Source organism: Pseudophryne corroboree, chromosome 4, assembly GCF_028390025.1.
Source record: "Pseudophryne corroboree isolate aPseCor3 chromosome 4, aPseCor3.hap2, whole genome shotgun sequence".
Taxonomy (NCBI): domain Eukaryota; kingdom Metazoa; phylum Chordata; class Amphibia; order Anura; family Myobatrachidae; genus Pseudophryne; species Pseudophryne corroboree.
The window spans coordinates 574,988,713-575,015,125 of NC_086447.1; the positions used below are offsets into that span (position 1 = coordinate 574,988,713).

Sequence of the window (26,413 nt, forward strand, 5' to 3'; positions counted from 1 at the left end):
CCGATGCGTCACTTGAGCCGAGTGAAGGGAAACAGCTGGACGCTGCGGGAAAAGGCACCCAGCCCAGTCCCCAAGCTCCTCTCTTCATGCCAGCCCCACATCACGCCAGGAGAGGAAGCGTAATGTGATCTCATGACATCACCGTCGCAATCCCTGTAGCCCTGACAAAGTGGGAGGCACCGTCATGCTGCTGAACACCATGATCTTGTTGCTCGGCAGCTCATTATAATTGCGGTAATGGCAGTCACAGGTGCAAAGTGTACAGTGGGTGGTACAGCGTGCCTGCTGCCAAATTCTTAAGGGTACTCCGTACCCGAGCATACCTGCATACTTGCACCACTAATGCTGGTCGCAGTGAGCGGTCAGCCCGGTGGTGCCCCCACCCTGAGGCTGCATAGAGGAGAAGTAATAAAATAAGCGGCGCTGCTGCTGCTGCTGCAGAGCAATGTATGTCTGTATGAAGATTGAAATTATAAAGTCCTGTTCCGCTTTGATTTTTTTAAATAAAATCATTTGAGATAAGTTTTAAATGTTCTTAACCTAATTCAGTCATAAAACATACAGACAATCTTTAAGCGTATTTTGGAAAAAATATTAGCAAGTTAAGTAGTTAAGCTTCGTATATATTCCACATAACAAATGGTTTATTCTTTACACTACATGAGATTCAATTAAGTACGGTTGGAACTTTGCACACTAATTCTACGGTAGTTGTTCATAGAGGTGCATGCAAAACAATAAGCAAAGTTTACCTCCTGTAGTTACAGGCACATTGGCGTTGAAACTCCACGCTTAATTGGATCTCGTCCATAGCATTTGTGATATTATCTGAATAATTTACAAACAGGAATAATATACAAAATGGGGTTTAATAATTTACAGTAATATGATTGAGTCAGTCATTAAATCAGGACACTAATTTGTCTCAAGATAATCCAATGTTTTTCAGTTGAGATTTGAAAGCTGTACATTCTCATACATTAATAATAACTATGTTATTAATGACCCCATGACAGTGGTATAATATGTGCCTTTCTGTTATTCTATGTAAATCCATCATCCTCTGCGAATAAGAATCTTTCATACTCCCTCATTGGGACTTAAGCCCCATACACACTGGGCGATTTCGAGCTCAAAGTAGCACACTTATGGCACTTTGAGCTCAAACTCGGCCAGTGTGTGTGGGCTAGTGGTGAGCGTTGATGCGCGCTCCCGCATCATCGCTAGCCGCCGCCATTCGTCAGGCTGTTTGTACAGCCGAGTGAAGCACTTTCCACAGTCTCCTAGTCTCCTAGTGCTTCACCCCCCTGTGTCCACGATCATCGCTGTGCATACACGCTGGGCAAAAACGCACAGTGTGTATGCACCTTTACTGTATATAATAATATCACAGACAAAAAAAGCAACAAGTATGACTGTATTAAAAATATACTTTACATTGCAATACAAATAATGTATAGAAATTATTTTTAATAGACTAAAGAAACAATAGTTTAGCAAATAGAGACCACTGCTTCAAAAAGAAAAAGTCAACTTAACTTTAAACATCAAAAAGTGAAATTAAACAAAAAGACCTACAAAGCACAGGGCAACAATCTGAGCTGTAGATATAGATACTGTACATACTCCCTCCAAGATCAAGTAACAATTTTTTTCTTCTTCTAATAACCACAATTTATTAACATTTATTTATAATGCACCAACATATATACATTGTGCTTTAAAATCTTAAATCTCTAATTAAAATAAAATGCACGGTTAACTGACATAGATTAGTCAGATATGGGTTATTCCAATTTATAATTAGAGGCCCGTTACAAGCTGCTTATAGTAATTAAAAAAACACTTGTAAATAAAATTGTATCAACACATGAATATAATAATAGTCACAGTGATCAGTATAAGTAGTGCCACAAGGCAGTCTCAGACTGTGAAACTCTAAAACTAATCATAGTATAATATACGTGAATCGGATATTAATTGTATCCAAAATCAGTCATAGATCATAATAAATGAAATAGGAAGAAAAACCGGGCATGATATTACACAAACGAGATGTTGATTCCACTCTGTGTTGGTCAATCACTCTGTATTGTTTTTTAGTAACATGCAGCGATTGCCAATGTTTTGTAACCAATCAAATTGAAGTATTTTGTAATCTGACCTCACTATACTGGGAACAGTGCAAACCCAAGCTACAGGTTCTAACGGAAAAAGTATGTAATGCTGGCGCACGGTATCCCGGCGTTCATAATACTGATGCCGGGATCCCTTGAATGAAATCCCAACAGAGGCGAGTAGAGGCTACTTCCCCCTGTCCCCTTAACCCTAACCCTCTGTTCCGGCATCCCCGCTGTCTAAACATAACCCTCCCTCCACCCCCGCAGCCTATCCCTAACACCCCTGTGTGGTGCCTAAACCCTCACCCCCCCCCCCCCCCCCACCCCCTCTTCCTATCCCTCAACCTAACCCTCCGGCTGTACTTATGGTCGGGATGCCAGCTGTAGGGATTCTGGCGTTGGTCTCCTGGCCCTTTCCGGCATCGGGATTCCAATGGATGTCAGGATTGTGGCGTCTGTATTTTGACTGCCGGGATCCCGACAGTCGGCATCTTGACTTAAACCTCCCTTTCTCTTATGTCCTAGAGGATACTGGGGTCCATTTAGTACCATGGGGTACAGACGGGTCCACTAGGAGCCATGGGCACTTTAAGAATTTGATAGTGTGGGATGGCTCCTCCCTCTATACCCCTCCTACCAGACTCAGTTTAGAAAATGTGCCTGGAGGAGCCGGTCACGCTGAATGAAGCTCCTGAAGAGTTTTCTGCATTTATTTTCTAAGGGGGAAGGATGGACCAACCTCTTGAGAGGTTAATGGTCCCATTCCCCGCTGACAGGACACTGAGCTCCTGAGGGAACTATTCGCAAGCCCCACCATAGCGAGCGTATATTCCCAAAGAACTCCACCACCCCTATCAGAACTAGAAGAATGAAGGGTAGTGAGTACTGAGCTGGCATCCCGGTTAGCGGGGGCGCCGGCCATTATGGCGGCACAAGGTTATGGAGATGCACGGCTTCTAAACGGGGCGGAATGCGTCTCCAGACACAGTACACAACTGCGTCTCAGTACACTGTACAGAGTACCCAAACTGGCAAACACAGCCTTAAAACGGTTCTGCTCCATTTTAAGCACAAAAATTACCTCAACCAGTATAAAAAAGCGGGATGACCGCACGCCATTGAAGGGGCGGGACTTCACTATGAGAGGATCCAGCAGCTCACCAGCGCCATTTTCCCTCTGTAGTGGACACAGACGCTGACTGACAGGGACGCGTAGCTCCTCCGGTGTGACTCCAGACTACCTTATTGGTACCAGGTGGTCATAGTAGGAGGGGGGGAGTGACTATTAGTGTACTAAGTCCCCTATCAGGGTACTTAGTCTGCGACCAGGCTAAGCTTGGCATTAGCGGTAAGGGCGCGGTGGGGGCTGACTCCAAACAACTCTGTGTCTCCCTGAAAGGCTTTTTGTGGGTTACGTGTGCTTAACCTTTTCCTGTGTGTGTGTGCTGTCACATTTACATTATGTCAAGCAAAGAGTGTGTTTCTTGTACAGCTGAGTGTTCCTCTTCACCATGGGGCTCACTACTGGGTACTCAGGGTTCACAGAATAGCTGGGCTGAACTGGAGTGGGTTAGTTCTCTTAAAGGAATAATCTCCACTCTTTTTACAAAATTGTCCCGCAGTGAGAAAGAGACGCAATACTTAAAACATACTGTGGTTGAGTTTTTATGAAAAGAGACTCAGTCCCCAAAACAGCGTCTCAATCCCCTCCCATTTGTCCACAAAAGCGATCTCTGGCCCATATCCTGCAGTCTGACTCTGATGCTGACAGGTCAGACATGGAGGAGGGTGAGGTGGACTCAGAGGGGGGGGGGGGGGGGGGGATGCAGCTCTGTCTCAGGTAATAGAGGCTCTTATAGAGGCTATCATAGATGTTCTGCATAATCCTGATAAGGTCAGAGGAGTGTGAAGAATCTTATTTTAATGTAAAAAAGAAGTCCTCAGTTACTTTTCCTGTGTCAAAGGAATTGAATACCCTGTTTGAAGAACCATGGGTTAATCCTGATAAGAAATTTCAGATCCCTAAAAGGTTGCTCTCATCCTTTCCTTTTCCGCTGGAGGATAGGAAAAAATGGGAAAATCCACCGATAGTGGACGCATCAGTCTCTAGGCTGTCACGTAAAATTGTATTGACTGTTCCTGGTGCAGCCTCCCTGAAAGACACGGCTGATCGTAAAATTGAGACTACATTCAAATCATTGTACACAGCTGCTGGGGTGGCCCAAATACCCACTATTGCATGTGCGTGGATCACTAAAGCCATTGCTAAATGGTCAGGTAACCTAATTGAGGGGTTAAATTCCTTATCTCTGTTGTCTTACTCCTGCAGCATATACATGACTCTGGGAACTTTATGGTGGAAGCCATAAAGGAAATAGGCGTCCTTTACACACGAACCACCGCTATGGCAGTGTCGGCACGCAGAGGCTTGTAGCTTCGCCAGTGGACTGCTGACGCGGACTCAAGTAAAGGCGTGGAAGGCCTACCATTCACGGGAGAGGACTTGTTTGGAGATGAATTAGACAAATTTATCTCCACAGCTACTGCGGGTAAGTCTACGTATCTTCCTTCCGCAGCCCCCCCAACCAAGAAGACTTATTCAGCTTCTAAGTTACAGTCCTTTCGGATGGCCAAGTTCAAGGGTAAATCCAGAGGTGCTTCTACGTCCAACAGTGGCACAAGAAATAAACCACGCAAACCAGCAACAGCAGGTGCTCAGGAACAGAGCTCAGGCTCTGCTTCCTCAAAGACTTCAGCATGACGGTGGACCGCAATGCCTGGAAGGCTGTCAGGTGGGAGCCCGACTACAATTCTTCAGTCAGATCTGGTGAAATTTGTGCCTGGATCCCTGGGCCAAAGATCTTATTTCCCAGGGCTACAGGCTGGAGTTCCAAAACCTCCCACCTCACAGATTCTTCAAATCAGGCTTACCAGTTTCGCAAGAGGCAAGCATAACTTTACAGGACACCATTCAAAAACTGGTACAGACTCAGGTCATTGTTCCAGTTCCACCTCATCTTCTAAACAAGGTGTTCCAACTTGTTTGTAGTACCGAAGCCGGACGGTTCGGTAAGACCAATTCTGAACCTCAAGTCAATGAACCCGTACTTACGAGTGTTCAAATTCAAGATGGAGTCTCTGAGAGCGGCGATCTTAGTTCTGGAGGAGGGGGAATTCCTAGTGTCTCTGGATATCAAGGATGCGTACCTTCATATTCCAATCTGGCCGCCTCATCAGGCTTATCTCCGGTTTGCACTGCAGGACTGTCATTACCAGTTCCAGGCCCTGCTATTTGGTCTCTCCACGGCACTGAGGGTGTTCACCATGGTGATGGTAGAGATGATGTTTCTACTCCACAAACAGGGGGTGAACATAATTCCGTACCTGGACGATCGCCTGATAAAAGCGCCGTCCAGGGAGAGGTTGCTCTCTCAAGCAAACTCCTCCAGGATCATGGGTGGATTCTGAACCTTCCAAAATCTCACCTAGAGCCAACATGGAGGCTCCCATTCCTGGGAATGATACTGGACATGGAGTCACAAAAGGTGTTCCTTCCTTGGAAAAGGCATTGGTAATCAAGTGGATGGTTCAAGATGTCCTGAAGCCAACCTGGATATCGGTGCATCTGTGAATTTGCCTTCTGGGGTAAATGGTGGTCTCTTACGAGGCACTTCAATACGGACGGTTTCACGAAAGACCCTTCCAGCTCGATCTGTTGGACAAATGGTCCGGATTGCATCTTCACATGCACCAGAGGATCTGTCTGTCGCCAAAGGTAAAGATCTCCCTTTTGTGGTGGCTACAGTCTTCTCACTTCGTCGCAGGACGGCGGTTCGGATTTCAGAACTCGATTCTGTGAACCACAGACACAAGCCTCAGAGGTTGGGGAGCAGTCACTCAGGGGGTGCAGTTTCAGGGAAGATGGTCAGGTCAGGAAGTCATCCTTCCAATCAACACTCTGGAACTCAGGGCCATATACAACGCCCTTCTGCAGGCCTCACATCTTCTTCAAGATCGGGCAATTCATCGTCCAGTCGGACAATGTGACGGCAGTAACGTACATAAACGGACAGGGTGGAATGAAAAGCAGAGCGGCAATGTCAGAGGTGTCAAGAATTTTCCACTGGGCAGAAAGAAACGCTGTTGTGTTGTCAGCGGTTTTCATTCCGGGAGTAGACAACTGGGAAGCAGACTTCCTCAGCAGACACGACGTGCACCCAGGGGGAGTGGGGCCTTCACCCGGAAGTGTTCAGGTGCTTGACAAGTCGATGAGAATATCCACAGATCGACATGATGGCCTCTCGTCTCAACAAGAAGCTCAGGCGGTATTGTTCCAGGTCGAGAGACCCACAGGCGGTGGCAATAGATGCCCTGACAACTCCATGGGTCTATCAGATGGTGTACGTGTTTTCTCCACTTCCTCTGATTCCAAGAATTCTAAAACGAATAAAAAGGGAAAAGGTTCAAGCAATCCTTCTTTCTCCGGGCTGGCCACGAAGGGCCTAGTACGTGGACCTTCTGGAGATGCTCCTCGAATATCCGTGGCCTCTACCTCTTCGCGAGGATCTTCTGCAACAGGGCCTGTTCGGCATAGAAGTTGAATGGCTGATTCTAGCCAGGAGAGGGATCCCTAACAAGTTTATCCCGACTATGATCCAAGCCAGGAAGGGGGTAACGTCTAAGCATTACCATCGTGTTTGGAATAAATACGTCTCTTGGTATGAGAGCAGAAATTATTCTGCAGTGGAATTTCATTTGGGATGTTTCCTGCTTTTTCTGCAGGCAAGCGTGGATGTGGGTCTGCGTCTGAGCTCCATAAAAGTCCAGATTTCGGCCTTGTCCATTTTCTTTCAGAAACAATTGGCTTCTCTCCCTGAGGTCCAGACGTTCTTGAAAGGTGTTCTGTACATCCAACCTCCCTTTGTGCCTCCCACGGCACCTTGGGATCTAAATGTGGTGCTGCAGTTCCTCCAATCGGACTGGTTTAACCGTTACAGGAGGTGGACATAAAATATCTTACGTGGAAGACCGTCACACTGTTGGCCTTGGCTTCAGCAAGACGTGTGTCGGAGCTGGGGGATTTGTCTCACAAAAGTCCCTATTTAATTTTCCATGAGGACAGAACTGAACTCTGAACTCATCAGCAATTTCTTCCTAAAGTGGTGTCCGCATTTCACATCAAACAACCTATTGTGGTTCCGGTTGTCACCGACACCTCTGCTACTTCAAAGTCTTTGGATGTTGTGAGGGCTTTGAAGGTGTATGTGAAAAGAACAGCTTGTCACGGAAAGACGGACTCGCTATTTGTTCTTTATGATCCCAATAAGATTGGGTGTCCTGCTTCAAAGCAGACAATTGTACTCTGGATCAGACTTACTATCTAGCATGCTTATTCCACGGCAAGTTTGCCTTGTCCAAAATCTGTACAGGCCCACTCTACTAGGTCGGTGGGTTCTTCCTGGGCTGCTGCCCCGGGTGTCTCTGCTTTACAGCTCTGCCGAGCAGCTACTTGGTCAGGTTCGAACACGTTTGCTAAGTTCTACAAGTTTGATACTTTGGCCTCTGAGGACCTTCAGTTTGGTCAATCAGTTCTACAGGAACTTCAGCACTCCCACCTGGTTTGGGAGCTTTGGTACATCCCCATGGTACTAAATGGACCCCAGTATCCTCTACGATGTAAGAGAAAATAGGATTTTAATTACCTACCGGTAAATCCTTTTCTCATAGGGGGTCATTCCGAGTTGATTGCTCACTAGCAGTTTTTAGCAGCCGTGCAAACGCATAGTTGCCGCCCACGGGGGGAGTGTATTTTCGCTTTGCAGGAGTGCGAACGCCTGTGCAGCAGTGTGCCTACAATTTGTGCAAAACAAGACCAGCCCTGTAGTTACTTATCCTGTGCGATGATTGCTGCGACAAGTGACACGGTAATGACGTCAGATACCCGCCCGGCCACGCCTGCGTTTTTCCAAACACTCCCAGAAAACGGTCAGTGACACCCAGAAATTCCCTCTTCCTGTCAATCTCCTTGCGATCGGCTGTGCGACTGAAAGCTTTGCAAAACCACGATGCTCTTTGTACCCGTATGTCACGCGTGCGCATTGCGGTGCATACGCATGTGCAAATTAGCCATTTTTTTTTCACTGATCGCTACGCAGTGAACAACGGCAGCTAGCGATCAACTCGGAATGACCCCCATAGTTCGTTCTTCCTGCACTGTTACTTGGTTAAGTAATGTTGGTTCAGCCGTTGCTGTTCCTGTTTCAAGTTTGGTTAGCTTGGCTTTCCTCTTCTTGTGTGTGCTGGTTCGGAATCTATCCTTCTCTCAAAGTATGTCCTTCTCCTCAGGCACAGTTTCCTAGACTGAGTCTCGTAGGAGGGGTATAGAGGGAGGAGCCAGCCCACACTATCAAATTCTTAAAGTGCCCATGGCTCCTAGTGGACCTGTCTATACCCCATGGTACTAAATAGACCCCAGTATCATCTACGGACTACAAGAAAATAATTTACCGGTAGGTAATTAAAATCCTGTTTTTTCCTTGTTGTTAACGTGGTACAGGTTGAGTCTCCCTTATCCAAAATGCTCGGGACCAGGGGCATTTTGGATGTGGGATTTTTCCGTATTTTGGAATAATTGCATACCATAATGAGATATCATGGTGATGGGACCTAAATCTAAGCACAGAATGCATTTATGTTACATATACACCTTATACACACAGCCTGAAGGTAATTTTAGCCAATATTTTTTATAACTTTGTACATTAAACAAAGTGTGTCTACATTCACACAATTCATTTATGTTTCATATACACCTTATACACACAGCCTGAAGGTCATTTAATACAATATTTTTAATAACTTTGTGTATTAAACAAAGTTTGTGTACATTGAGCCATCAGAAAACAAAGGTTTCACTATCTCACTCAAAAAAGTCCGTATTTCGGAATATTCCGTATTTCGGAATATTTGGATATGGGATACTCAACCTGTAATAAGTGTTGCTGCAGATTTCTTCTACGTGGGAGTTGTTGGGCTAAAATGAATTTATCCTTTTAAATAATTACTATATTTTATAACAATCCATAAACTGGACATGTGATTATATTTATATTTTAATTGGTAAGTGCTTCATATTTGCCTGTTATTTCCAAAGTGTATCCTGCCTCATCTGTTATAGGCTACACGCCATGCAGAAATGGTGGCTATTGACCAGGTATTGGATTGGTGCAGGAAGAATGGGAAGAACTCAGCGCAGGTGTTTGAAAACACAATTCTGTATGTAACAGTGGAACCATGCATCATGTGTGCAGGGGCTCTGCGTCTTCTCCGTATCCTTTTCACAGAAGAAGTGCAATTTATAGGAGTTGCAGGAAACAGTAAATTCTATGTGTGTGCATATAATACATTAAATGACAAGGTAGCTGTAGTGGGATCCGGTCTGAAGATCGACAGTGTCTAGGTCGACAATGTTTAGGTCGACCACTATAGGTCGACAGTCACTAGGTCGACATGGATGGAAGGTCGACATGGTTTCTAGGTCGACATGTGCTAGGTCGACAGGTCTAAATGTCGACATGAGTTTTTCACATTTTTTTTGGGGGGGGGGGATTTTTTCATACTTAACGATCCACGTGGACTACGATTGGAACGGTAAAGTGTGCCGAGCGAAGCGGTAGCGGAGCGAAGGCACCATGCCCGAAGCATGGCGAGCGAAGCGAGCCATGCGAGGGGACGCGGTGCACTAATTTGGGATCCCGGTCACTTTACGAAGAAAACGACACAAAAAAAATAAAATCCTCATGTCGACCTTTAGACCTGTCAACCTAGCACATGTCGACATAGAAACCCTGTCGACCTTCCATCCATGTCGACCTAGTGACTGTCGACCTATAGTGGTCGACCTAAACATTGTCGACCTAGACACTGTCGATAAAACGAACCACACCCAGCTGTAGTACCCTTAACTTCTGCCAAGTAGTAATGTTGGAATTCGCAGGAGAAACTTAGGAGGTTATTCAGAGTTGCTAGTACAGGTAATTAGACAAAACCATGTTGCACTGTAGGTTGGGCAGATAAAACATGTGCAGGGAGAGTTAGATTTGGGTGGGGTGTGTTCAAACTGAAATCTAAATTGCAGTATAGAAATTAAGCAGCCAGTGTTTACATTGTGGTTTTGCCCAATTGCTAACTTTTTTGGTTTGTTAACAACTCTCAATAACCCCCTTAATCTGTAGGAACACAGATAATGTAGGATCATCACTCTGAGGCAACTTTATATTCTTTTCTCGTCCTAGAGGATGCTGGGGATGCTTCAAAAACCATGGGGTATAGACTGGATCCGCAGGAGACATGGGCACACTATAAGACTTTGAATGGGTGTGAACTGGCTCCTCCCTCTATGTCCCTCCCCCAGACTCCAGTTAGATTCTGTGCCCAGTGAGACTGGATGCACACTGAGGAGCTCTCCAGAGTTTCTCAGGAAAAAGACTTAGCTAGGTTTGTTATTTTCAGGGAGACCTGCTGGCAACAGGCTCCCTGCATCGTGGGAGTGAGGGGAGAGAAGCAGACCTACTTCTTCTGAGTTCAAGGGCTCTGCTTCTTAGGCTACTGGACACCATTAGCTCCAGAGGGTTCGATCACTTGGTGCGCCTAGCTGCTTGTTCCCGGAGCCGCGCCGTCACCCCCCTCACAGAGCCAGAAGACAGAAGCCGGGTGAGTATAGGAAGATCAGACGGCGTTTGAGGTACCGCGCTGCGCGCCATGCTCCCACACATAACGCGGCACTGCAGGGCGCAGGGGGGGGCGCCCTGGGCAGCATTGGACCCTCAAACAGCACTGGCACAAGTAAAAACAGTGCCTAGGCACTAGTTAAGGGACCCCCGCCAGTATAAATATGAATTTAAGCGGGACTGAAGCGCGCCATGTAGTGGGCGGGGCCTAGCCCACACAGCTCTGACCAGCGCCATTTTCTCTTCACAGAAGCTGCAGAGACACTGGCCCTGACCTCCACACTGCTGTACAAGTAACAGGGTGCAAAACGGGGGGGGGGCACAAGTGATTTGGTGCTAGTTAATATATATATATAAAGCGCTAACAGGTCTGTGCAGTCTTTTTACTCGCTTCAGTAACTGGATAGGCGCTGGGTTGTGAGCTGGCAGAACTCCCTCTGTGTCTCTCTTACAGGCTTGGTTGTGGGTCTGTCTCCTATAGCCCCTATAGCCCCAGTGTGGTTGTGGGTGTCTGTACGTGTGTGTCGACATGTCTGAGGCTGAGTGCTCTTCCCAGGAGGAGGCTGGAGTGGGGACAGAAAACACTGTGAGAGTGACCGTGTCGGCACCGCTGACGGATGATTGGGTAAATATGTTGAGTGTTTTAAATGCAAATGTGACTCGGTTGACTAAGAGATTTGATAAATCTGAGTCTAAGAACCAGACATGGAGGAAATCCATGGAGGATGCGTTGTTGCAAGCCCAGACCCCTTCGGGGTCACAGAAACGTGCATTTACCCAGATAGCTGATACAGATACAGACACGGACTCTGATTCCAGTGTCGACTATAGTGATGCCAGAATAAATCCAAAACTGGCTAAGAGTATTCAGTACATGATTGTGGCGATAAAAGAAGTGTTGAATATAACAGAGGACCCTGCTGTTCCTGATACAAGGGTCTGTATGTTTAAAGGAAAGAAGCCTGCGGTAACGTTTTCTCCCTCTCATGAACTGAACGCACTTTTTGAAAAGGCTTGGGAAAATCCTGACATGAAGATACAGGTTCCCAAAAGAATTCCAGTGACGTATCCGTTTCCATTTGGGGACAGGGAACGGTGGGAGTCAACCCCCACGGTAGACAAAGCTTTATCGCGTCTATCCAAAAAGGTGGCGCTTCCGTCTCCTGACACGGCAGCCCTAAAAGATCCTGCAGATCGTAAGCAGGAAAATACACTAAAATCCATTTATGTCACTACAGGGTCGCTACTCAGGCCTGCCGTTGCTTCAGCGTGGGTGAGTAGCGCTATTGAAAGGTGGGCAGATAACTTGTCATTTGAGATAGATACCCTAGACAGGGATAGCGTGCTTTTGACTCTGGGTCATATCAGGGACGCGGCAGCTTTTTAAAAAGAAGCTGTAAGGGATATTGGCCTTTTGAGATCAAGAGCCAATGCCATGGCAGTCTCAGCAAGGAGAGCATTGTGGATTCATCAATGGAAAACTGACGCTGACTCTAAGAAGGTAATGGAGTCTCTACCGTTTAACTGTAGGGTCTTGTTTGGTGACGGCCTCACTGACCTGGTGTCTACGGCTACCGCGGGTAAGTCTTCATTTTTACCTTATGTTCCTGCACAGCAGAAGAAAATGCCTCACTATCATATGCAGTCCTTTCGAACCAATAAATTCTAAAAAGGACGAGGGTCCTCCTTTCTTGCTGCGAGGGGAAGAGGAAGGGGAAAAAGGTCACAGGCTGTGGCAAGTTCCCAAGAGCAGAAGTACTCTCCGGCTTCTACCAAATCCACCGCATGACGCTGGGGCTCCTCTGCGGGAGTCCGCACCGGTGGGGGCACGTCTCCAACTCTTCAGTTAGGTCTGGGTGCACTCGGACCTGGATCCTTGGATAGTAGAAATAGTAACCCAAGGATACAGGTTAGAGTTTCAAGACATGCCCCCTCACCGATTTTTCAAATCGGCCTTGCCAGCTTCTCTTCTAGAAAGAGAGGTAGTAAGCGCTGCGATACTAAAGTTGTGTCAAAATCAAGTAATTGTCACAGTGCCCACGTCACAACAGGGGGAAGGCTTTTATTCAAGCCTTTTCGTGGTCCCGAAGCCGGATGGCTCAGTCAGACCGATTCTGAACCTAAAATCCCTCAATCTCTTTCTAAAAAAATTCAAATTCAAGATGGAATCTCTCCGAGCAGTGATCTCCAGTCTGGATGAGCTGGATTTTATGGTGTCGATCGACATAAAGGATGCCTACTTGCATGTCCCCATATATCCTCCACTTCAGGCTTACCTGAGATTTGCTGTTCAGGATTGTCATTACCAATTTCAGACGTTGCCGTTTGGTCTGTCCACGGCTCCGAGGATTTTCACCAAAGTAATGGCGGAAATGATGGTTCTCCTGCGCAAGCAGGGAATTACAATTATCCCGTACTTGGACGATCTCCTCATAAAGGCGAGATCCAAGGAGCAATTGCTGAAAAATGTTGCCCTTTCACTGATGATTCTGCAACAACATGGTTGGCTCCTAAATTTGCCAAAATCACAGTTGGATCCGACGACACGGCTGTCGTTCCTGGGTATGAGTCTGGATACAGAATTGCAGAGAGTTTTTCTTCCAGTGGAAAAAGCTCTGGAAATACAGAACATGGTAAAACAGATTCTGAAACCAGCAAAGGTGTCAGTTCTTCAATGCACTCGGTTGTTGAGGAAGATGGTGGCAGCCTACGAGGCCATTCCGTATGGCAGGTTCCATGCCAGGGTGTTTCAGTGGGACCTGTTGGACAAGTGGTCCGGGTCTCACCTGGACATGCACCGGAAAATAATTCTATCTCCCAGGACCAGAATCTCCCTTCTGTGGTGGCTGCACAGTTCTCACCTTCTGGAGGGACGCAGGTTCGGGATTCAGGATTGGATCCTGGTGACCACAGATGCAAGACTCCGAGGCTGGGGAGCAGTCACACAGGGAAGAAACTTTCAGGGAAAGTGGTCAAGCCAGGAAGCTTGTCTACACACAAACATTCTGGAATTAAGGGCCATTTACAACGGCATCCTGCAAGCAGAACATCTTCTTCGAGGTCTGCCTGTCTTGATTCAGTCAGACAACGTGATAGCAGTGGCGTACATAAACCGCCAGGGCGGAACAAGGAGCAGTGCGGCAATGGCCGAGGCCACGAAAATTCTTCACTGGGCGGAAAGACATGCCAGCGCTCTGTCAGCAGTCTTCATTCCAGGAGTGGACAACTGGGAAGCAGACTTCCTCAGCAGACACGATCTCCATCCAGGAGAGTGGGGTCTTCATCGAGAGGTCTTTGCAGAAGTGACAAGTCGTTGGGGAGTTCCTCAAGTAGACATGATGGCGTCCTGCCTCAACAAGAAACTTCAGAAATATTGTTTCAGGTCAAGGGACCCTCAAGTGATAGCGGTGGACGCCCTAGTGACACCGTGGGTGTTTCCGTCGGTATATGTGTTCCCTCCACTTCCACTCATTCCAAAGGTGATAAAAATTATAAGAAGAACAAGGGTTCAGGCGATACTCACTGTTCCGGATTGGCCAAGAAGGGCCTAGTATCCAGATCTTCAGGAGTTGCTCATAGAAGATGCCTGGCCTCTTCCTCTTCGGGAGGACTTGTTGCAACAGGGGCCGTGCGTGTATCAAGACTTACCACTATTGCTTTATGGAATCATATTTATGAATATTAATATTTAATATATCATATATGGTATTTAATATATGGATATATTTCAATTAATATGCATTTATCATATATATCTGCAAATATATTATGTCAGGCTTACAAACTAATTGGCTGATACATATATGCAGTCCTTATACATATGACTTATGAAGTTATTAAGTTAAGATTCCTTAAAGAGAGTTCAAGCTTGAATATTACCGCTCTTTTTATATGATTCTTTATTTACAGGCAGATCAAATCGTACAGAATAAGATATACACAGTAGTGATATATATACTAATTATAATTATATATGCTTCCTTCGTTACATAACATAAAACAACATGACATAAGTTTCACAAACAGTTTCAATTGCTAACATAAAATGTATACTTGCAAGTTAAAGATTGCCATCCCAAGAATCATTCCTTCTGCATGTTCTCCATGACTTCTCCTCCTGACTGACTTCCTTCCTTCTCCTTCTTCTTCTCCCTCTCCCTCTTCCTTCTAACTCCTAACTACAAGTCTGGTCCTTTTATCTCATATTTTACCAATTCAAACTATCATATTCTCATAGTTTCCAATGGAATAGGTAATTATAGGTTTGTCAGATTCCAAGGTGTAATAAAACAAACATTGAACTGGGCTGTCGTGTCCTGTTCACGGAGGCATGGTGTCATAAAAGTGTGGTGTCCACACTGCCTTAAGCAAGTATAGTATTGTAAAATCTGGAATGTCTTTTCATCCAAAGTTCTGTTGTATTGACAAGTTTTCCTGGGGTCGGTTACACAATGTTTTATCAATGGATGTGATCTCTTTTCATAGTAGTTAATTTATACTCCCTAGCTTTTAACCTTCACTGGACAATAGACAAACCAGTAGATTCTGATCTACTGTAAGCACACCTGTGAATTCCAATGACCAACAGAGCTCTGTCACATACCTATTATCATTTATGGCCTAATACCTTTTCTCTACAATGACTCTTGATCTTACTGTAACCTCTCTGGCCTTATTTATGACTAGAGCAGAATAAACCTGTTCCCTACACTATTTTTTACCATCTTGCTGTAAAACACAAATATACAGTATATCTATATAAACACATACACAAACCTAATCTCTTAAATCAGCTAAACATTACCTCATACATTCAAACTTATTTCATATCTATTCCTTACTATATATATCCAGTATACTGTCCACTATGGTAACATCGCCTATTTATAATGAATTATATTTTGATTCAGACAATATCCATTGCCCTAATATTATACTAAGTGCAGACAATTACCTATAAGGCAACAGTCGCCCCCTTGTGGCCATGAGAAATTCTTTTGATTGGCCACACCTTAAACTAGCGTAATTGCTTCCAAATACATTTCAAAATATTCCTTCAAACATAACTTTCGTTGTAACCATAATATATACCATAAGTGTAATAATAATAACCATTATGATTTTAAAAATCTCTAAAAATTCTTAGCTTACCTAACCTTATTCTACTTTTAACTAAAGCAGACAAAACTGAGGTTTTTATTCAGTATTCATGAGGAAAACTAATTTCTACAGACATTTGGAATACCATAGCCCAATTGTAGACCTTTTTTCTGTATCTGGATCAGTACGTTTGGACATTTTTGCTGTTCTTGTATGTAGCAATTTTACTGGGATAAGACTGTCATCTGCGTGGTTTGCTTGCAATTGGAGATGCCTTGCGTTTGCATTATGGCCTTGCGTTTGCAACATTTGCACCATTACTAGAAGTAGAATTCTTCGTAGCAGCTGCTCCTTTGCTTGCCATTTCGCTGTTTGAGGCAGAGGGCTGTGTACGTCGAGTGCTGTGTCTTGAACATTCAGTACTTGTGACGACCCTCAGTAATAGTAATAGTCTTTATACAGTCTTTAGCAGTTCTGTTTCCTTTGCGTTTATCCAATGCCGCAGTTGTGACCAGTGTCCATATTGCTTTTGCACAAACAGGTTGTGATTTTGAATAGAACAGGCATATATGAAACAGTCTTTTTTTTTTTTTCTTTCTTTCTTTCTTTCCTTGCTTGTTAATAGTAGGTCTTAATTGTCTTCGGGCAATAGTACCACAAATGGCTGTGAGTAGTACACCTACTCTGTTCTGTATTTCCTCACTGAATAAATTACCATGCAGTCTTAAATCTCCTTATTCTACCTTGTACCTATTTATACATCTCAATCTTACATAAACTTATACCAGTTTAACCCATATAAAGGCGTTTTCTATCCTACCTATATTTTGACTAATAATTATTTAAAATGCTTTTGATGTGTATATAGTAACATCCTATCAATACAATAAATGAATATAATTTTGCTTCAAACAGATATTAAATATCATTTAGGAATGGCTTTAAATATATCTAATTCCATCCAATATTATTTTATATGCAGCCATGTGCATATACAGTGACCCTGTTATGCTACAAATAATTATCTTAGACTTGTGACAGTCTTTATTAAGAGAATTATTCATCCCACTTAATAATCTCGGCCCAATTTGTTATAACGCGGTATACCATCCTGTATTAGATATTTAATTACTTTTGAAGCTTTTACGAAGGAAGCATAGGTAGTATCTATTGTGTAATATATAAAAAAAACATAAAATATTTACAAGGTATATATGCAATGATATAAAATATATCTCAGACAAATGTTTACATATATGTGATTAAGGTATATGAAGGGATGAGACAGTTCTGTATAATCACAGTGATGAGATGTGCTGTACACTGTTGTGGGAGTGTACATGTAGTTTGAAAGACAAGTAAATGATTACTTGTGATGAAAGGGTTAATGAAAACCTTCCCCTTTCTTGTGAAACTGGAAAACTCCTTGAGGATTTGTCCATATATCAGTCTTTAGGGATGCTATGTAGATTTTGCTGGATAGCAGCGATGAAAGGGTTAATGAAGACCTTTTCCCTTGTAAATTGGAGTCTTTTTGGAGTCTTGCACCATTCTGTATACAGGTTGCCAGGATTACTATGAATCAAACAAAAATACATACAATGACTATCACGGATATTTATACAGTGATTTAACATAGCTTGCTATGCATTCTGTCCTATCTGCTGCATGTTATCAGGTACAGAATTTACAAATGTGTCTTTTAACGATTGAATAACAAACAAACAATTGTTTCTGGCCTGTGCCAATCTTTCCTGTCACATTGTGTGTCAATGACAGCACAATTGTCGCTGCAGATATGATGCAGGTTTAATTTGGAAACTGTGGCTGTTTGAACATCAAAGCAAACAATGGCTTCATTGGATCTAACAAGTAAAGGAATGATACTACCGTATTCACTTGTGACCATACTCCCTTGTGATGCAGCCTGGTCCCAGACTGTCTTTAACCATAGCGTTTGCTGCTTGGTGTGGCTCCTTAGTTTGGAAGAATCTTGGAGCTTCTGAAAAAACCTACTTTTGTGGGGAGAGAAACTTGTTAAACTTTGCCAAATATGTATTGCAGGTCCCAGGGCTTTCTGTCTTTCCACACCTGTAATAAAATGGTTATGGCACCAGGGCATAAAAACATTTTCATCCTGGTGATCCTTTTTGTCATTGTTAATTGGTGTGTGGTTTGCAGAATGACACTCTGCATGTGGTCTCTCTGAGAGCATGCAAACATTTGCACCATCACTAGAAGTCTCTGAGTGCTCTGTGGGGGTTACATAAGTTTGGGAACTTTGTTTGTAAACATGCATTCCTGAATTAATTTCATGGATTTTCCCTTTAAACATGTTTCCAGGTGAATACATTTCAAGGTTTGCAACTCTGGTTGCCATGGGAGTTTTCACCATGGGGAACTTCCCCACCCCTGTGTGCACTGTACTGCTGCTATCAGTGTTTAAATCTGCTGACAATTCACCTTTGCCTAAGGGCATAACAAATTCTTCATTTACATTGGGAACTCTGAGAGTGTATTCAGCAGAATACTCATAATCTGAGTTACAATGATCTTCCCCCTTACTAGACACAGTATAGGGGACATCTCCTATTGCTGCTACCTCCTTTACATTAATGTGCTGTCTGATGATAGACACATCCGGCACATTGCTACTTTCTTCCTTTACCACAGAGGCTGTTCTGCTGGTGGTCTGTGTGACCATAGCAGACTCCATGCGCTGCACATTGATGCAGTCCTGCAACATGTAACTTTCCTTAATTTTAGGATCTTGACTGATTAAGTCATTTCTGACTCCTGTAGACTCTGTGTACAGAGTTTCACATACCTCAACACTATTCCTGTTTGGTGTTTCTATCTCAGCTTGCTTGCTGGATGTTATCTCTTCATCAGAGATCTTGACAATTTGATTACAAACTGTCAGGCTTTTCGCTTCTGCCCCAAACTTTTTCTGTTTAAGGGACTTAAATAACGAATGCATTTTTGCATTAATGGTCAGGCACGCCTTACGAAGACGTGAACCTGATTCTTCTTTACATTTCTGTTTGGCTTCTAGAGCCGCAGTTCTGCGCATTTTTCTAAATGCTACAGAAAACTTTTGCATTTTTAACATTTCAATGCTAAATTTATATATTCTTTGTTTTTAGTACTGAAGGTATCCTCTCCTTAAGATTGACCGGTGTCTTAAGGTTAAACTCTAATACCTGGTACATTTATACATTTATTTGGAAATACTCTTTTCCACTGTGCACATTTTCTATTCTAGGCCTTTAAATTCTTTATTCTCATTTGTAACCTATTCCACTGTGATCTTGTATTTTGCCAGCAGGCTTATAGCCTTTGGTGCTGCTTCCTAATAGATATTATGTTAGTTAAAATAACGTATATTGCACTAACACATTTATCCTAGGTTATACAGAATACAAAATTGACATTACACAATGGTAATAAATTTTCATAGATACATCCCCACCGTGATTCTGCAGATTTGGTAGCCAGCTTATAGCATTTGCTACTCCTCATAAATATTATAAATCAGATAATCAGATTCAGTAATAACAAGTCCAATTCGTGGTCGCCAATATTGCTTTATGGAATCATATTTATGAATATTAATATTTAATATATCATATATGGTATTTAATATATGGATATATTTCAATTAATATGCATTTATCATATATATCTGCAAATATATTATGTCAGGCTTACAAACTAATTGGCTGATACATATATGCAGTCCTTATACATATGACTTATGAAGTTATTAAGTTAAGATTCCTTAAAGAGAGTTCAAGCTTGAATATTACCGCTCTTTTTATATGATTCTTTATTTACAGGCAGATCAAATCGTACAGAATAAGATATACACAGTAGTGATATATATACTAATTATAATTATATATGCTTCCTTCGTTACATAACATAAAACAACATGACATAAGTTTCACAAACAGTTTCAATTGCTAACATAAAATGTATACTTGCAAGTTAAAGATTGCCATCCCAAGAATCATTCCTTCTGCATGTTCTCCATGACTTCTCCTCCTGACTGACTTCCTTCCTTCTCCTTCTTCTTCTCCCTCTCCCTCTTCCTTCTAACTCCTAACTACAAGTCTGGTCCTTTTATCTCATATTTTACCAATTCAAACTATCATATTCTCATAGTTTCCAATGGAATAGGTAATTATAGGTTTGTCAGATTCCAAGGTGTAATAAAACAAACATTGAACTGGGCTGTCGTGTCCTGTTCACGGAGGCATGGTGTCATAAAAGTGTGGTGTCCACACTGCCTTAAGCAAGTATAGTATTGTAAAATCTGGAATGTCTTTTCATCCAAAGTTCTGTTGTATTGACAAGTTTTCCTGGGGTCGGTTACACAATGTTTTATCAATGGATGTGATCTCTTTTCATAGTAGTTAATTTATACTCCCTAGCTTTTAACCTTCACTGGACAATAGACAAACCAGTAGATTCTGATCTACTGTAAGCACACCTGTGAATTCCAATGACCAACAGAGCTCTGTCACATACCTATTATCATTTATGGCCTAATACCTTTTCTCTACAATGACTCTTGATCTTACTGTAACCTCTCTGGCCTTATTTATGACTAGAGCAGAATAAACCTGTTCCCTACACTATTTTTTACCATCTTGCTGTAAAACACAAATATACAGTATATCTATATAAACACATACACAAACCTAATCTCTTAAATCAGCTAAACATTACCTCATACATTCAAACTTATTTCATATCTATTCCTTACTATATATATCCAGTATACTGTCCACTATGGTAACATCGCCTATTTATAATGAATTATATTTTGATTCAGACAATATCCATTGCCCTAATATTATACTAAGTGCAGACAATTACCTATAAGGCAACACCACGGCTGCGTTTTGACGGCGTGGCGGTTGAACGCCAAATCCTAGCCCGAAAGGGTATTCCCAGTGAAGTCATTCCCACACTTCTTCAGGCTAGAAAAGAAGTAACGGCAAAGCAAAACCACCGTATTTGGAGAAAATATGTGTCTTGGTGTGAATCCAAGAAAGCTCCTACGGAAGAATTTCACCTGGGGCGTTTGCTCCATTTTCTACAAGCAGGTGTGGATGCAGGCCTAAAGTTAGGCTCTATTAAAGTACAGATTTCGGCCTTGTCGATCTTTTTTCAGAAAGAAATGGCCTCCCTTCCAGAAGTTCAGACCTTCGTGAAAGGCGTGCTACACATCCAACCTCCATTTGTGCCTCCTGTGGCACCGTTGGATCTTAATGTGGTGTTGCAGTTCCTGCAATCGCATTGGTTTGAACCTTTGCGCAAGGTTGAGTTACAATTCCTTACTTGGAAGGTAGTCATGTTGTTGGCCTTGGCGTCCACAAGGCGAGTGTCTGAGTTGGCGGCTTTGTCTCACAAAAGCCCCTATTTAATTTTCCGTGCTGATAGAGCGGAGTTGAGAGCGTCAGCAATTTCTACCGAAAGTGGTTTCATCATTTCAAGTGAACCAGCCTATTGTGGTGCCAGTGGCTACTGATGCCTTGGCGGAATCAAAGTCTCTTGATGTGGTCAGAGCTTTGAAGATTTATGTTGCCAGAACGGCTCAGATTAGGAAAACAGAGGCTCTGTTTGTTCTTTGGGCTCCCAACAAGATTGGGGCTCCTGCTTCTAAGCAGACTATTGCACGCTGGATTTGTAATACGATTCAGCAGGCTCATTCTATGGCAGGATTGCCGTTACCATAATCGGTGAAAGCCCATTCTACCAGAAAGGTGGGCTCGTCCTGGGCGGCTGCCCGAGGAGTCTCGGCGTTACAACTTTGGCGAGCTGCTACTTGGTCGGGATCAAACACCTTTGCGAAGTTTTACAAGTTTGATACCCTGGCTGAGGAGGACCTCTTGTTTGGTCAATCGGTGCTGCAGAGTCATCCGCACTCTCCCGTCCGTTCTAGAGCTTTGGTATAAACCCCATGGTTCTTGAAGCATCCCCAGCATCCTCTAGGACGTATGAGAAAATAGGATTTTAATACCTACCGGTAAATCCTTTTCTCTTAGTCCGTAGAGGATGCTGGGTGCTCGTCCCAGTGCGGGCTGTATCTGCAGTTTGGTTATAGTTACGCTCATGTAGCGTTGAGTTTAGTCAATCTGTGACTGTTGTTGATCATGCCGTTACATGCATTGTTGTTGAATGCCATGTTGTACGGCGTGTTGGAGGTGTGAGCTGGTATGTATCTCACCTTAGTTTCAAAATAATTAAATAAATCCTTTTCTCTATCGTCCTAGTGGATGCTGGGGTTCCTGAAAGGACCATGGGGATAGCGGCTCCGCAGGAGACAGGGCACAAAAAGTAAAGCTTTTCCAGATCAGGTGATGTGCACTGGCTCCTCCCCCTATGACCCTCCTCCAGACTCCAGTTAGATTTTTGTGCCCGGCCGAGAAGGGTGCAATCTAGGTGGCTCTCCTAAAGAGCTGCTTAGAAATAGTTTAGCTAGGTTTTTTATTTTACAGTGATTCCTGCTGGCAACAGGATCACTGCAGCGAGGGACTGAGGGGAGAAGGAGTCAACTCACCTGCGTGCAGGATGGATTGGCTTCTTGGCTACTGGACATCAAGCTCCAGAGGGACGATCACAGGTACAGCCTGGATGGTCACCGGAGCCGCGCCGCCGGCCCCCTTGCAGATGCTGAAGTCAGAAGAGGTCCAGAATCGGCGGCTGAAGACTCCTGCAGTCTTCTAAAGGTAGCGCACAGCACTGCAGCTGTGCGCCATTTTCCTCTCAGCACACTTCACACGCGGTCACTGAGGGTGCAGGGCGCTGGGGGGGGGGCGCCCTGGGAGGCAAATGTAACCTATATAAAGGCTAAAAATACCTCACATATAGCCCCTAGAGGCTATATGGAGATATTTAACCCCTGCCTGATTTCTCTAAATAGCGGGAGACGAGCCCGCCAGAAAAGGGGCGGGGCCTATCTCCTCAGCACACGGCGCCATTTCCTCTCACAGCTCCGCTGGTCAGGACGGCTCCCAAGTCTCTCCCCTGCACTGCACTACAGAAACAGGGTAAAACAGAGAGGGGGGGGCAAATTTATGGCGATATTTTGATATAACAAAGCAGCTATAAGGGAGCACTTATTATAAGGCTATCCCTGATATATATATAGCGCTTTTGGTGTGTGCTGGCAAACTCTCCCTCTGTCTCCCCAAAGGGCTAGTGGGTCCTGTCTTCGTTAGGAGCATTCCCTGTGTGTCTGCTGTGTGTCGGTACGTGTGTGTCGACATGTATGAGGACGATATTGGTGTGGAGGCGGAGCAATTGCCAAATATGAGGATGTCACCCCCTAGGGAGTCGACACCAGAATGGATGCCTTTATTTATGGAACTACGGGATAGTGTCAACACGCTAAAGCAGTCGTTTGACGACATGAGGCGGCCGGACAATCAATTAGTGCCTGTCCAGGCGACTCAAACACCGTCAGGGGCTGTGAAACGCCCTTTGCCTCAGTCGGTCGACACAGACCCAGACACAGGCACTGACTCCAGTGGTGACGGTGACGAATCAACCGTATTTTCCAGTAGGGCCACACGTTATATGATTTTGGCAATGAAGGAGGCGTTACATTTAGCTGATACTACAGGTACCACTAAACAGGGTATTATGTGGGGTGTGAAAAAACTACCTATAGTTTTTCCTGAATCAGAAGAATTAAATGACGTGTGTAATGAAGCGTGGGTTGCCCCTGATAAAAAGCTGATAATTTCAAAGAAATTATTGGCATTATACCCTTTCCCGCCAGAGGTTAGGGAGCGCTGGGAAACACCTCCTAGGGTGGACAAGGCGCTAACACGCTTATCTAAACAAGTGGCGTTACCCTCTCCTGAGACGGCCGCACTTAAAGATCCATCAGATAGGAGGATGGAAAATATCCAAAAAAGTATATACACACATGCAGGTGTTATACTACGACCAGCTGTAGCGACTGCCTGGATGTGCAGTGCTGGGGTAGTTTGGTCAGAGTCCCTGATTGAAAATATTGATACCCTGGACAGGGACATTATTTTACTGTCGTTAGAACAAATAAAGGATGCATTTCTTTATATGCGTGATGCACAGAGGGATATCTGCACACTGGCATCACGGGTAAGTGCTATGTCCATTTCGGCCAGAAGAGCTTTATGGACGCGACAGTGGACAGGCGATGCGGATTCAAAACGGCATATGGAAGTTTTGCCGTATAAAGGGGAGGAGTTATTTGGAGTCGGTCTATCAGATTTGGTGGCCACGGCTACAGCCGGGAAATCCACCTTTCTACCTCAAGTCACTCCCCAACATAAAAAGGCACCGACTTTTCAACCGCAGCCCTTTCGTTCCTTTAAAAATAAGAGAGCAAAGGGCTATTCATATCTGCCACGAGGCAGAGGTCGAGGGAAGAGACAGCAACACGCAGCTCCTTCCCAGGAACAGAAGCCCTCCCCGGCTTCTACAAAAGCCTCAGCATGACGCTGGGGCTTCTCAAGCGGACTCGGGGACGGTGGGCGGTCGTCTCAAAAATTACAGCGCGCAGTGGGCTCACTCGCAGGTAGATCCCTGGATCCTGCAGATAATATCTCAAGGGTACAGGTTGGAATTAGAGACAGATCCACCTCGCCGTTTCCTGAAGTCTGCTTTACCAACGTCCCCCTCCGAAAGGGAGACGGTTTTGGAAGCCATTCACAAGCTGTACTCTCAGCAGGTGATAGTCAAGGTACCTCTTCTACAACAAGGGAAGGGGTATTATTCCACTCTTTTTGTGGTACCGAAGCCGGATGGCTCGGTAAGGCCTATTCTAAATCTGAAGTCCTTGAACCTGTACATAAAGAAGTTCAAGTTCAAGATGGAGTCACTCAGAGCAGTGATAGCGAACCTGGAAGAGGGGGACTTTATGGTATCCTTGGACATCAAGGATGCGTATCTCCACGTTCCAATTTACCCCTCACACCAGGGGTACCTCAGGTTCGTTGTACAAAACTGTCACTATCAGTTTCAGACGCTGCCGTTCGGATTGTCCACGGCACCTCGGATCTTTACAAAGGTAATGGCCGAGATGATGATTCTTCTTCGAAGAAAAGGCATATTAATTATCCCATACTTGGACGATCTCCTAATAAGGGCAAGGTCCAGAGAACAGCTAGAGATGGGATTAGCACTGTCTCAAGAAGTGCTAAAACAGCACGGGTGGATTCTGAATATTCCAAAATCCCAGTTAATGCCGACAACTCGGCTGCTGTTCCTAGGGATGATTCTGGACACGGTTCAGAAAAAGGTTTTTCTCCCGGAGGAAAAAGCCAAGGAGTTATCCGAGCTTGTCAGGAACCTCCTAAAACCAGGAAAGGTGTCTGTACATCAATGCACAAGAGTCCTGGGAAAAATGGTGGCTTCTTACGAAGCAATTCCATTCGGCAGATTCCACGCAAGAATTTTCCAAAGGGATCTGTTGGACAAATGGTCAGGGTCGCATCTTCAGATGCACCTACGGATAACCCTGTCTCCAAGGACAAGGGTGTCTCTTCTGTGGTGGTTGCAGAGTCCTCATCTATTGGAGGGCCGCAGATTCGGCATACAGGATTGGATCCTGGTGACCACGGACGCCAGCCTGAGAGGCTGGGGAGCAGTCACACAAGGAAGAAACTTCCAGGGAGTATGGACGTGTCTGGAAACGTCTCTTCACATAAACATTCTGGAACTAAGAGCAATATACAATGCTCTAAGCCAGGCAGAACCTCTGCTTCAGGGAAAACCGGTGTTGATCCAGTCGGACAACATCACGGCAGTCGCCCATGTGAACAGACAGGGCGGCACAAGAAGCAGGAGTGCAATGGCAGAAGCTGCAAGGATTCTTCGCTGGGCAGAGAATCATGTGATAGCACTGTTAGCAGTGTTCATCCCGGGAGTGGACAACTGGGAAGCAGACTTTCTCAGCAGACACGATCTTCACCCGGGAGAGTGGGGACTTCATCCGGAAGTCTTCCACATGCTGGTAACCCGTTGGGAAAGACCAATGGTGGACATGATGGCGTCTCGCCTCAACAAAAAACTGGACAGGTATTGCGCCAGGTCAAGAGATCCGCAGGCAATAGCTGTGGACGCGCTGGTAACGCCTTGGGTGTACCAGTCGGTGTATGTGTTTCCTCCTCTGCCTCTCATACCAAAAGTATTGAGAATTATACGGCAAAGAGGCGTAAGAACGATACTAGTGGTTCCGGATTGGCCAAGAAGGACTTGGTACCCGGAACTTCAAGAGATGATCACGGAAGATCCGTGGCCTCTACCTCTAAGGAGGGACTTGCTTCAGCAGGGTCCCTGTCTGTTTCAAGACTTACCGCGGCTGCGTTTGACGGCATGGCGGTTGAACGCCGGATCCTAAAGGAAAAAGGCATGCCGGAAGAAGTCATTCCTACTTTGATTAAAGCAAGGAAGGAAGTAACC

General features: G+C 44.5%; 1 protein-coding gene across 4 annotated transcripts in view; it reads left to right on the forward strand.

Moving 5' to 3' along the window:
• Positions 1-26,413, forward strand: part of ADAT2 (adenosine deaminase tRNA specific 2) — a 118,773-nt gene that overhangs the window by 55,358 nt on the left and 37,002 nt on the right. For all 4 annotated transcript variants that reach the window (XM_063917484.1, XM_063917483.1, XM_063917481.1 and 1 more), the window contains exon 4: positions 9,298-9,448. In XM_063917484.1, coding sequence (XP_063773554.1) covers positions 9,298-9,448 — 151 coding nt within the window. The remainder of the gene's footprint in view (positions 1-9,297; positions 9,449-26,413) is intronic.